Below are 14,603 nucleotides of genomic sequence, written 5' to 3' on the forward strand. Positions count from 1 at the left end.
GAAAATTCAAGAGCGATGGTTTATTATTTCGCGGAGAATACTTCGAAAAGCAATAAATACATTTTTAAATAGTAATGTTGTGTCACTTCGTTAATTCCCGAAATTTTCAGTGCCGCCTAGGTAATCCAATGACAAGGATAATTATTTGAAAATTCAAAAGGGATTAATTAAGGTGGAAATTTAAATTAGTTTCCATTGATATAACATATTTCAAATGTGATCAGTGGGTAATGCTCACTGGAAATACGACGCAGTCACAGGCGGTTTTCAAATACGTGAACGGGGTTGATTCTGGCCAGGTTTTCCGTGCGACACGATCTGCATTGGCTACGCTAGTTACACAATGCGGAACGCTAGCAATCTCAATTTAAGCTCACGTAATGTTTCGTATATTGAACGATAGGTTTTTAGTACAGTAACAAAGTGATTACGTTGTAACTGTGTTGGATGGTGGTCTATAGAATAAGCAATCACGAATTTCATATTAATTCATATTATCTTAGCTGTATATATTTTTTTTATATATTTTTTTATTTTTGATATTAATGCGCTGTCGATTGCACCTATGATTGAGGTGACATCTGCCATGAACTTTTGTCAATTTGTCAATGTTTTGTATTGATGATCATTTTGTTGGTGCAACTTAATAAATAAATAAATAAATTGTAATGAGTTTTTATTTTTTAAATAGTTAAATAAATTTTATCATTCATCATTATCCTATCCTTCTCCCAGTCACCTGGGGTCGGCGCAATATGTTTTCTCCTTCCATACTCTTCTATCATATACCATTCCTTCGCTCACTCCCTTCTTACCCATATCGTCTTTCACGCAATCCATCCATTTCTTCTTAGGTCTACCTCTTCCTCTATATCCTTCCATATTCATACTTAACATTCTCTTACCAACCTCTTTTTCATTTCGTCTCATCACATGTCCATACCATCCCAAACCCGCAATTCTCAGTGAAATAAATTTTATATACTATAGTATTTCTATGGATTTTCGCGAGTCTGAGACATTATTAAAACCACTTTTACGATTTTATCTCGCGGTTTTTTATGACATTACATTATTTTCGATTGTTCGAATATTTTACAGTTTTAGTGGTAACCGACGATTAAAAGAATAGTTTTAATTAGAACATAATATAGTAGTAAAATTGTATTTAATTAATACCCGCGCCGATTGCTTATTTGAGGCCTTTTGACTCCGCATAAAACATCACTACATAGTATAAAACATAGTCCCTATATCTGTCTGTCCCTATTTATGCTTAAATCTTTAAAACTACGCAACGGATTTTGATGCGGTTTTTTTTAATAGATAGAGTGATTGAAAAGAAAGGTTTATATGTATAATAACATCCATTAAATAGTAGAGAAATCAATAATAAATTATAGTTTCCGAAGCGAAGCGAGGGCGGGTCGCTAGTAATAAATATATCACAAAAGTAAAGGATCACAATTTTTAAAATTTTATTTTTACTGTTTAGATAGGTGAACGACACAGCCCACCTTGTGTTAAGTGGTTACTGGAGCCCATGGACATCTACAACGTAAATGCGCCACCCACCTTGAGATATAAGTTCTAAGGTCTCAGTATAGTTACAACGGCTACTCCACCCTTCAAACCGAAACGCATTACTGCTTAACGGCAGAAATAGGCGGGGTGGTGGTACTTACACGTGCGGACTCACAAGAGGTCCTACCACCAGTAATTATGCAAATTATAACTTTGCGGGTTTGATTTTTATTACACGATGTTATTCCTTCACCGTACAAGTCAATTATGAACATTTGTTAAGTATGTATATCATTAGAAAAATTGGTACTCGCCTACGGGATTTGCACACCGTTGCAACGCTAAATACGAACGCACCGGACGTCTTATCCTTTAGGCCACGACGACTTCAAATTCTTGACCAATTCTCATGTTATCCATGTATTAAGTCCATCCATGTAAGATGGCATACGTTATGAGCCATAATTTTAAGAAACGGAAAAAGTGGTGCGTTTCTTCTTTTTTTGAAACTAATTTTAGATGTTTGGGAGAAAGTAATGTTGTTTCAGTCAATAGCTACTGCCAAATATGTACAAAAAAAAACAAATCTACTTAAAACTTTTATTAGTGAAATGCGTCGTCAGTTTCTCGTGCGACCTATTTAAACTTTGCCTTGAATCGCACCAGCGGAATTCGCAACACGTACCTGCCTACATACGTTAGCAGTTTCCCTGGAACGGTATGCATATTAACGAAATTAAATTTCAACTAATACTACCTACCTGTGAACTTGATATCGCCTAAATCAGATTGAAAACGTAGTGCTGGAGAAGAGATTCCAGAAATAATAACTTTAATTAAAATAGCACATTGAGTGAAGTTACAGACAACATGGCGTGAATACAATTTTGATGTACGAAGACAAAACCTTTATTGTATTTTACTGCCAGCCCTACTAAAAACCCACATAAGTACTTCGTGGCAATGATAGGTAGAATGATTGAAGCAATCGATAATTAGGATTTTTTGCCATACATGTCTCAATTAGATATCCCTTCAGCATTGAAGTAATTCATCAATACATTTTATGTGGCTGCATTAGGGGCTGCATTGGCTGCATTATTTATATAGAGGAAGTCTGAAAGTGGCACCTGTGACAGAGAAGCTGAAAAGTGCGCGTTTGGGATGGTATGGACATGTGATGAGACGAAATGAAAATGAGGTTTGTAAGAGAATGTTAACTATGAATGTGAAAGGATACAGAGAAAGAGGTAGACCTAAGAAGAAATTGAGGGATTGCATGAAAGACGGTATGGGTAAGATGGGAGTGAGCGAAGAAATGGTATATGATAGAAGAGTATGGTAGGAGAAAACATGTTGCGCCGATCCCAGGTGACTGGGAGAAGGGCAGGTAATGATGATTAGGGATTGTCTATTGAATAGGGTACTAATACTTGGACAAGTATTCAGGTACTTTATTACACAATTAAATGCGGCTCCACGTGTCATGACGCTTACGTCATACCACTTGAAGTTTTATTAACAGCCAATATTATTGATGATTAGTTTTGTTTCCAGCCAGTAGTATTGTCAACTACTTTTGTATATAAGCGCGTGTTCTATTAATATTCATACAGTGTGCTTCGTGAAATAAGCCGGTGTGAAGTGCGTGTCACATTACTGGGCCACGAGAACTTGTAAATAACTTCAATAATGAACCAAGTTAAATGCCAAGTGTAATCGTTTGTACATTTTCCAAGGAACATTTCAAAATTAAATCTTTACCAGCGTTTTAATTAAGCAACACATAGTTTCTCAAGTCGACGCCTTAGCGGAAACTATTGTAGTCAAATGCTACTTTAATTTGAGCAACGTGTCACCTCCCTAGTTAGTCACCCTAGTTAAGCGCGCAAAACTTTATTACATATATCGAGCTTTGCGCGTGTCACCGAATATGTAATTGGCAACTTCTCTTTAAGCGGAGCAATCTAATTTGAAAATACGTGGCCTTGATTATATACACGTCTTATTTCATCTGTACCGAACGAAAAGAGATGCAAATCGACGTTGTAAGTTTCAAACGATTTCGGTATAGGGTGTCGGAATATCGGGTAACAAGATAACGGGAGCTAGCCACGAAACGGCAGACCCACACGGATCTTTAGATGATATGAAATTATGAATTATTGATTAGAGCGAAAGCTGTAATTACTCCTGTTCGGTGAACAGCCAAAATACAAGAAATTGGATCATTTCGAATGTTGAATTACAATTTGAATATTTCGCGAGACAGATTAACATAGTGAAGAGGTTCGAAAGTTTTGGATTGGAATATTTTGAATTCGGGGGGATTTATTCGATTACAGCGTCCGGAACCAATTATTCCTTATTTGCTATAATTGATTTTGATATCACACATCAACTGACGAGCGTATTTATGTTTATATTATATTTATATAATGTATTATTTTATTTACATCAAAATAAAGTTTACTATAGCACAAACTGAGTAGCTCTATAAAGAGAAGCAACATTTAAAGCTATTGCTTCACCACTTTTTTATGTTTTTTATATTACAGTCTTCAAAAATGTTTTAATATTTCTAAAATTCTATTTAATATTTTTATTGGTGGTTGGACCTCTTGTAAGTCCGCGCGGGTAGGTAACACCACCCTGCCTATTTCTGCCGTGAAGCAGTAATGCGTTTCGGTTTGAAGGGTAGGGCAGCCGTTGTAATTATACTGAGATCTTAGAACTTATATTTCAAGGTGGGTGGCGCATTTACGTTGTAGATGTCTATGGGCTCCAGTAACCACTTAACACCAGGTGGGCTGTGAGCTCGTCCACCCTACTAAGCAATAAAAAAAAGTAAAAAAAAATCGTATTGAGGTTACATCTCCCCCCTTCTAAATTAGAAAGTTTTAATGTACTACTCCATTGCTGGAATAAGTTTGATAATATGAAGTATCACAAACTATCACAAACTTAATGCAACTGTATTTAAAACCAATTTTACGGTTTCATTTGCGTTTATTATTTTCGACGTTTCGATAAACTTTACAGTTTTTGTGGACGGACGACTAGTCTAAAATCATTCGTAAAAGAACTTTTAATCATCTCTACGACTCGTAGAACTAAAGGTAGTACTTTAACTATGAACGGCTAGTCTTGAACTGCCCAAGACCGAGCAAATATCACTAGTGCGACAAATCAATTCAGCACCAGTTTTAAGCGCCAAAATAGTATTTTCAGTGTTTTATATATGTGTTTTTTTAAATGCATTATATTATTTACCACTTTGAAACTAATATCTTTTGATTACACTTTAAATTACACTACAGATATCTCAGTTTACTTGTGACGTCTTCTTTAGTGATTATTTCACCAGCGAGCGTATTGTTACGCGCTGAGGTTCGGGATAAATAAAATTCTACCGAATTACATGTTAACAGTGTATTAACACTTAGAACACTTAAAACACTTCACACACAAATTCTCAACTCGCTTCTTCTGCTTCGCTTCAGGTGATTCGTTCGCTGCTTCGCTTCGAGTAGTTCCGATTACTGACGTGCCATTTCTGCAATGCTTTTATAGCCGATACCACATCCCTAGAATTATCGAGAACATTCCTCACAAGTCGAGTATTTTCGAGGTGTGTTTCCGCTATCTTACAATATATGGCATTATACTTCTCGAGCGTTCTAGATGCTACTAGATCCTGCGAAATTATTTCGGCTATTCAGCGATATATGGCGTTACTCTTACCGGCGTAACAATATTTATAACTCCGCTGCTTACCTTCATCTTCTGTTTATGTATGTCGTATGGTCTCCACATTTCGCTTCAAGGTTAAGATAGATTTTCTACATGTATTGAAACTTCGTCCTCGCGTTACAAGACAGGTGAGCATGAGGCGGTTTTATGAGCTTAATGTTATAACTTAAAATAAATCAAAAATTTACTTTTTGACTTGTTTTTAAATAGATTGGCGAATCCAAGCTTACCCAGTCTGGTTAACATTATTAGTATGAGATGGAAAATCACAGTACCTTTCTTATATTATATGGTGTGTAAATTGATTTTAAATTATAAATAATTTAATTCTTAAGTGCATAATTATTATTTATGTAATGAGCATCAACGAGATTTAGATTTAAATTGTATTCGTTATATATTTTATTGCAGAAATAAAGTATACATACAACAATATAAAAAAACTCTGACTATCATGATCACTACCAAAGACTATAATACGACACTCATTTATTATTAAATCTTCTCACCGAATTTCTGAAGGTTTATACTGAAAAATAATCAAACTTGAACGCAACAAAGTCCCCGTTTAGTGTCGACGGGAACTAGTCTAAATTGTTAATCTTGAAAACTTGGCACAACAGTTGTCAAAGCAAGCCAACGCCGGGCATTCCGCTCGCACTTAAAGCTGAAATTCCAAAGAGCAGATTTGAGCTAGGCATAACTCACACCAGCGATCCACATCTAAAGAATTTCTCAATTTTGCTAAACGTGTTTTGCATTTCAAATGTACATGGTTCAATTATTTTTCGTGTAACTGATATTTTGATAATAGATAAGTATTTTTTTTTCTCCCCCTTATTCCACTAGGTGGGGTCGGCATAGCTAATTTTTCTCTTCCATTCTCTTCTATTTGTCGTCATCTCAACACTCACTCCTCTCTCTCTCTCTCTCATATCGTCATTCACACACTCCATCCATGTCTTCTTCGGTCGACCTCTTCCCCCTCTACCTTGCACTACTATTTCCATATATGCGTCGTATTTATTAAAATCATTGTATTTATTAAAACGCTGTATTGTATTTATTAAAGTCAGTCCAGAAATAATTTACGGTAATCGATTTTTACTTTGGTTTTGAATAGATTAGGCGGAACTTTTGCTAAAAGTCTTACGATTATTTGCTTCAAGTTTGTCTATTTATAAGAAATTTTTGGGCAATGTTATGCTTGCTGCAGTCTTAAATCGTTGAGGCCTAAACGATAATGTAGTGTGCAGCTCGCCTAACCTTATATTTGTAACTGCACACACTAAATTATAACAGTATTACACTAATTGTCGACTTGAACAGTTCTCTTTTATTTTTCCTACATCACTCCAATACATGGCAACCCTGCTAGGATGTGCGCTACAAATATAAGGTTAGGCGAGCTGCGCACTACAATAAGGTTCTTTCGTATCGAGTGTGTATACTGATGTTCAAATCCCACTGGCTACAACAGATACGAATTTTGCAGAGTACACACATATCTAAAACGTGTTAGCAAATTCCTTCCAAGACGCTAATTCATACCTTAGGATAGCCCGTTGTTTTAGGGTGGGTCAGGGAGAGCAGGCTTCCGTACTTAACTTTAAAAAAAATAATTTCGAATGAGACTTCCGCTTCGACCCACCAATCATTTTCGACCTATTGGTCCATACCCAGGAAGTCAAATATCTAGGAGTCATCCTAGATAGTTCCATGACTTTCCGCCCCCGCACATAGTATTTTCGTGATAGCGCCGTGTTTATCCTCGGCAGACTCTACTCCCATGATCTCCAACAGGAATGAACCATCTCGTCGTACTACGGTGACACTTGACAAACTTGCCTCCATCCATTATTGTCCTAAGTAAGCGTAGTGTTTGCTCACGCAGCTCGCACCCTCACAGACATCCTTCAAGATTTGCAGGATTGCCTTCAGGGTGCTGTGGCTGGTAAAAAACGTTGATCTTGACAGCGATCTAGGCCTCGAATTTACCACGAAATGTCTGAAGTCACTATGGGAACTCAAATTCGATAAGGTGAACCAGCACGATCCCCCCTCATCGTGCCTGGAACTCGGTTGAGTACGTTAAGTCTTCTTCACGGTAAATATATGCAGCTTGGTACACATTAGCCATTTTAGTAAAAGGATGATTTAAAAACACATAAAATATGAAAATACGCGAACGTTTCATTTGGCGTATGAAAGTCGAGCACCAACTTGCATTCAACACTTTGCAAAAATAGGTTTATGCAATCACGCTAATGAAAGCAAGCCATGCCGACATCTAGTAAATATTCAGTGAATTTCGCGGGCGGTCTGTACCAACTACACATTGTCGTAACGTTCGGCGTACTACATAAAATGCATATCGTCTCTTGCTCTCAATTAATAAAAAGATTAATTGCCAGTTCACCTATCCATATAAAAAAGGATTGTGTGGTTTTATGAAACCACGGTAAAAGTGAAACTTTTTTTCACATTATCCACAGATTCGGTAGAATCTGGCGCCAAGTTCCGTTTAAAAATCCCGTTGTAAACGGAGCGTCAGACTACCGACTGTGTTTACTGTGAGCAGAACAGTTTTTTGAAGTTGCGAAATTTTATTTAATTCTACGGTACTTCTGGTTCCTAAATTGTATATTATATCAATCACTCACAACTTTATTTTACTGATATTAACTAGTTATATCAATTACAACAATTAATCTACTTGAAATTATTAATTTTATCACCACAAACTATGGCTCGCTCAAAAATTTCGATCCTGACTTTTTTCGATGTAAAAAGTGACATGCCACAGACTATAAATATTCGAGAATGGTAATCTACGGCCGCCAGGGTGCGCTGGAATTATTCCTATTTGTAATGGATTTTATGACCTGGTAACTGAGACCTTTAAGTCATGTCTTATTTTAATTTATATTCATATTTTTATGAAAAATGATATTATGGAGTGAAATGAAATGTGATATTATGGAGTGAAATGAAATGAAGATGATTAATTTGAGACATTAATCAAAAGGGATGAAATGAAATGAGATGAGATGATATGGAATGAAATATAATCTCAGTAAAATGGTGGTGGTCATTTACTAAGATCTCAGTGGACTTTTTGGAGGAAACCGAGAAGTTGCGTACAGCGGCTTTGTTTCATTTTCCCACGTTTGTGCACTTTCACAGATATTAAACAGTTAATAAACCACTATTATTACACATTTAAACCCGAAGAAACACTAAATAGACAAATTAAAACAAATCACACAACTTCACACCTCGCGTTCCCGCCAAAAAGTCATTATTCCTACATAAACTGTAGCTTCAAGGGGATAGTTTGCAGTTCTTATTGAACGGTTTATACATTAAATAACGTTATTGTTGTTACTGTTAGTATTTTAGTTTAAGTACTGCCGAAGCAAATACTGTTGTTACTGTTGGAGAAACAATTTTGTTTTGTAATGTAATACCGAAATACTTTACGAGATGGCGTTACAAAAAATCCCTTCCCAAAACTATAAAACCGTTGTGATTGTCTACGATAATAAATAATATAATAACTAATATTTATAATATTTATTATTATAGGTGATTGTTTAAGATGCTATGAATATTTCGGTTTTGATTTCATCAAAATAACTTGAACTTTACTACTGAATTCCGATGAAAATTCTAATTAAGGCTGAGTTAAGTTCAGCTTTTTATTTAAGCCTCTTACTGTAGTTTTTAAATTACATTTATGCGGATTGATGTTTCAAGGCTTTCAGATTTTAATTTTAAATTTTGAAATAATTAAGAACAGCGTCATCTACCCTTCACATTTGAAACAAAATTTAATTCGGTTTAAATTTGTAAAAGTTGATGTTGATTATTATTACACTGTAACGCAGCGTTCCGTTTCGCGGGGCAACAGCAGCCAAAGGGAATGTGACTCAGGTCCGTGCCGCGACGACCCACCCCGCGCTAACCGCGCCCGCGCATCTGTTGCATCATTCGCACCCCCAATTATGGCAATTAGTGCGCGCCAGACTTTGAAGCGGAATACACGCGTCCCCGGTCGATACCGGAACTGACAACCCGAGAGTCTCATGCCAGTCGGGCACCTAAAATTAAACTGGCAGCCCAAGCGCGGGCCCTTTAACTAGTATTTCGGAGTGAATCTACGTAATTACGACACGTACTCGTCGTCAGTCACGGCGTCAATCCGATTTTCAAGACGTTGAAGAAGAAATTGGTTCAACCGCGGGACCGACGCCAACATTTACCGCAAACACCATGGCGTCATTACAAGAAAGTCAAATGGCAGCATTCGAACGCCTACTCGACCGAGTTTTTGAGCATAAAACTCAACTCGAATCATCAGCAACACCGACGTCGGAGCCGACATCGCCGCCTTCCTCGACGCCCGCTCACCATTCTGGGAACTTCGCGTCATGCACGGCGCGGTTCAGCGGAGCGCCCGGCGACTCACTCGACGGTTTCCTTGACGCGGTCGAATCATACAAAGATTGTGATGACGTAGGACACGCCATCGCGTTACGAGGACTCTCGATGTTACTAACCGGAAATGAAGCCGTGTGGTGGCAAGGCGTTAAAGCTAGCATCACTTCCTGGGACGACGCTTTATCATCGTTGCGAAGCGCTTTCGGTGATTGCAGACCGCCCCATCGAGTCTACTTAGAGCTCTTCAAAATGTCGCAAGGACAAAGAGAGAAGACGGAGATCTTCGTTGCCAGAGCACGAGCCCTGCTAGCTCGACTCCCACCTGGTGACCTTAGTGAGAAAGTTCAAATTGATATGCTTTACGGCCTTCTACACCGTCGTGTTCGTAAAAGATTAAGAAGAGACGAAATAACTTCATACGACACGTTATTAAAGAAAACGCGCCATATCGAGGACTCCATCTACGAGACCAGTCCGCCTGAATTTATTCATCATCCTCAGCGAGCGACGCCACGTTCATCGGGTAGTACCGTAGGCGAAGTTCCCGCCGGTGCTTCGACTTCGGCGCGGATGACGCCGCGGAAAATATTCAACTCGGGCGCCGCTGGCGGCCCGCCACGCGACGACAGCGCTGCGCCTCGCTACACGAACACTGATAATGTATCATCTACGTCGATTGTTAAAAGACTGTTCTGTGTTTATTGCAAAAAGTACGGACATATTCGTGATGAGTGTTTAAAATTAGCGTCAAAAACGAAATTCGACAACGAAAATACGCAAGCTGTATCCTCGTGTTACGGGTGTGGTACCAAAGTTGTTACTCGGTCTCAGTGTACAAAGTGTAACGCAAGTTATTACGCCTTCGACGCTGCACGGACCCGATCAGTCACATCCGATTTACCTATTGGTAAAGTAAATACACAGCTGTCAAGTTCAGTGAACTCTATTCATCGCGACAGCTCGTTGCATACAGCTTGCACTTCAAACACCGTAAAGTCGTCCATTTATATTAATAATCGTAAACAATGTTTTGTTGATAATGAAAATAATTATTATCCTACCGATTTTAAGGCGATTCTTCCTCCGCGCTTTTTCGGTACTGATAACAAGGTTAGACTTCAAAATTATTCTAGACTTAATCATAATATAAACAATAATATTAGTTCTAGGAATAGGCCCCTGATGCGTTACTCGAGTGGTACCGAACCAAAACATAGTTATTCCGAGGTACCAAGTGGCCGCGATAGGGTGACCATGATGAACGAAAATAGGGTGACCATGATGAACGAAAATAGGGTGACCATGGAAAACGTCGGACATTTTTCGACAATTAATTCTAATGTGAAAAGTGTTGCCCAGAGTAACTCTACTGAGCACCAGGTTAGGTTAAGACCAATTTTAAGTGTTCAAATGTTAGGTATACGAGGTAATGCTTTGTTGGATACGGGAGCTAAGAGTAGCGTTGCCGGAGCGTTGCTTTATGAATTGCTGTTAAAGCATAACCATCCGTGTGAGGAAACCAGGCGTCGGGTGAGGCTTGCAGACGGTTCCGCGCGCACCCGCCGAGTTTTGCTCACTACTCTAGAAGTAAGGATAAGTCCCGAAAGGTCAGTAACCCTTGAATTTACTGTTTTTCCAGATGCTCAAAATAATGAAACTTTGCTTGGCATGGATTTTTTGGTGGCAGCAGGTATTGTGCTTGACTTTGCTTCATCCACTTGGCATTTTTCGGGAAAACGGGTTACCTATCCAATTGAATATGAATGCCCTAAGCCATGCATGTTTGCTTCTACTGCTAACTTCCTGCGTGATGATAAGGGTTCTATGCTTGGCTCCGATGAACGACAGCAGCTATCACATTTATTGCAGGAGAATGGAGACATCTTTAGGGTGGGGGGAGCCCCAACCCTTTACGCCGAGCACCACATTGATACCGGTGATCATCCGCCTATATCGGTACCGCCGTATAGGCTCACTCCTGTGCTTCAACAGCGAGGAGAGGTTCTCGCAATCGATTTGTTCGGGCCACTGCCAGAAGGAGAGCAGGGGGAGCGATGGGTACTCCTGGTAGAGGATGTAGCTACAAGATGGGTAGAACTCTACGCACTTGTTGATGCCACCGCCGTGGCTTGCTCCCGAGTCCTACTGGAAGAGTATTTCCTTCGTTATGGCTTGCTTATGCGTCTAGGGGTGTAACACGTAAGTTCATGCCACGACGGGATGGCCCGCATCGCGTAGTAAAGATAGTTAGTCCTACAACGTACTTCATAGCAGACTTGTCAAACAATGTCATCGGCAAGTATCACACCGCAGATTTAACCCACTCTCCGTCAAATTCAAGTACGGATCCAATTATGCCAAAGAGGCAGAGAGGAAGGCCGCGTCTTCAGACTAACAGTCCCAAGTTGAACTCGGGACGCGTTCCCAACTTGGAGGGGGAGTATGTAACGCAGCGTTCCGTTTCGCGGGGCAACAGCAGCCAAAGAGAATGTGACTCAGGTCCGTGCCGCGACGACCCACCCCGCGCTACCCGCGCCCGCGCATCTGTTGCATCATTCGCACTAGAGATGGCGTTAATGGTTGAATTTATTTATCTGTTAACTGGTAATTGATAAAAAAAATTACCGATATTTTTATTGGTTGAAAATACCGGTAAATCTTTTCGTTGAAAAACTAATTTTGCTAATGTTAAACTTGAATGGTAGAGTTTCTTACATTTATTTTCGATTCAGTGAACTTTAGAAGCTACAGGCTTAGGGCTAACTAGCTTAACTAATTAGTACGAAATGATTAGTGGGAAAAACTCTTTACAAATTTTCCACCACGGCGGTGCGCTGGTTCAATATTTTTGAATTGATTTTTCTTACAATAATTACACATTGCAATTTTTTCCGCTCCCAAGCACTTTTCGAAATGATCCCATATTTCTGCATTGCGTTTCGGCATTTTAAATTAGATATACACTTTAAAAATCCACAACAACAAAGTAAGCAAAGTCTCAAACACACAAAAACAAAGTCAAAACACACAAACACAAAGTACAAATCTCTTAAAATACAAAAACACAACTTTACCAAAATAATAGAAAAGATGCACTGAGCCGCCAAAATGTCAAGTATCAAACAAAATATTACGTTTAAAAAATCAACCAATCGCGTCATCTTCACGTTCGGTAAAAATATCGTTTCATTTCAATTTTTTAACGAAAAAAATTATCATTAACTGTAAAATACACCAACTTAAATATTGTGCTTTATTTTGAGGGGTATAGAGCATACAATGAAATCATAAAATTCAATATTTTTTACATGATAAGTTGAAAACATCTGCAAGGCGAAAATGAATCTTACGTGTTGAAATAAAGTTGAAACTTGCATAAATATAATTTCCAATAATTGCCTATGCCACTACACGCAGTGTGTTTGTTAAACGGTATTTTTAACCGTTTTGGGTAATTTTATTTATCGAATAGAAGTGTTAATTTTTTTTACCGGTAAATTTATTGGTTAATGGTTATATTAGCCACCTCTAATTCGCACCCCCAATTATGGCAATTAGTGCGCGCCAGACTTTGAAGCGGAATACACGCGTCCCCGGTCGATACCGGAACTGACAACCCGAGAGTCTCATGCCAGTCGGGCACCTAACATTAAAACACTAATTAATTGAGCGTTTCATTAGCTTTTAAGCTGAGTGACTATTTATAATTTATTTTTATTAAGTAATAAATGAGCAAAAAATAATACTTAACAAAAAGATATGAAATCCGAACAAAAACAGTTTCACTGTAAAAAATTGCGCCAAGTCCACGTTTATAAAACTCATCTCAATAACATTTGCACTTTACAAAAAAAAGAAGACTTCAATAGCTTTCATTCTCTACAAAAATATGTGAAATACAAAAAAATACCAAGAAACCGTCAAAGATGAAAAAATTAAAAAAAAATTGTTGAAAATTTAAAAATAAAAAAATAAAAATTTTATCGTACTTGGCGCGCGTCATTGAGTACCCCAAATTTTTCAGGATAAATGAACATCCTTTCAATGTTTAGAAATTTATAAGTAGGTCAACCTATGAAATGCATAAATGTAATTAATGAATTATTATTTCATAATAAGTTTTACAAAAGTTAAGTAAAATCGACATCTCATACGTATGTTATTTGAATTTTTTTCATTTCCCACTCATCTTTTATGATTTGAACTAAACACCCTCTCGTGTTCGCTTATACAAATACAAACTACTTACGAGTCGATACGTATGTATACGTTGGCTCCAAAACATTTGAAAAAATTCTCAAAGATGTTTTTCAAAGGGTAGAAAAGAATAATAAAGTTTCAGCTGAATCTAAAGGGGTCGGACGCAAAAGTGGTCGATTTGGCATATAATAGCCCATAGGTATATAGTGAGAGCTGTTGAAAATTACCGTAGTTCTGTCTCAATTTCTCATAAAACGCTAACAAGAGCGAAAAAGACAACCTGGGTAACTTTTTCAGCTTTCACTGTATATTAAAGCAAAATGGTTTTTTTCTCGGGTTGAAATTCTTCCGAAAAATTTTGGGGTACTCAATGACGCGCGCCAAGCACGATAAAATTTTTATTTTTTTATTTTTAAATTTTCAACAATTTTTTTTTAATTTTTTCATCTTTATGACGGTTTCTTGGTATTTTTTTGTATTTCACATATTTTTGTAGAGAATGAAAGCTATTGAAGTCTTCTTTTTTTTGTAAAGTGCAAATGTTATTGAGATGAGTTTTATAAACGTGGACTTGGCGCAATTTTTTACAGTGAAACTGTTTTTGTTCGGATAGACATTTAACTCTGACAAACAACATCTATATATTAATACGTGAAGCAAAAACTTTGTATCCCTATTTACGA

At 37.8% G+C, this 14,603-nt stretch overlaps 2 protein-coding genes across 2 annotated transcripts in view; one reads left to right on the forward strand and one right to left on the reverse strand.

Moving 5' to 3' along the window:
* Positions 1-14,603, reverse strand: part of LOC105841898 (nephrin) — a 205,316-nt gene that overhangs the window by 118,494 nt on the left and 72,219 nt on the right. The window lies entirely within an intron of this gene.
* Positions 10,360-12,112, forward strand: LOC134199928 (uncharacterized). The gene is made up of 2 exons (XM_062671648.1): positions 10,360-11,327; positions 11,590-12,112. Exons 1-2 carry the CDS (start codon positions 10,903-10,905, stop codon positions 11,789-11,791), a joined length of 627 nt encoding a protein of 208 aa, XP_062527632.1. The 5' UTR covers positions 10,360-10,902; the 3' UTR covers positions 11,792-12,112.

Source organism: Bombyx mori, chromosome 13, assembly GCF_030269925.1.
Source record: "Bombyx mori chromosome 13, ASM3026992v2".
NCBI classification, from domain to species: domain Eukaryota; kingdom Metazoa; phylum Arthropoda; class Insecta; order Lepidoptera; family Bombycidae; genus Bombyx; species Bombyx mori.

Coding starts and splice junctions, on each gene's coding strand:
- LOC134199928 (XM_062671648.1), top strand. CDS start 10,903: ATGCGTTACTCGAGTGGTACCGAACCAAAACATAGTTATTCCGAGGTA. Junction 11,328..11,589: donor GTAAGGATAAGTCCCGAAAG/GTCAGTAACCCT, acceptor CATTTATTGCAG/GAGAATGGAGACATCTTTAG.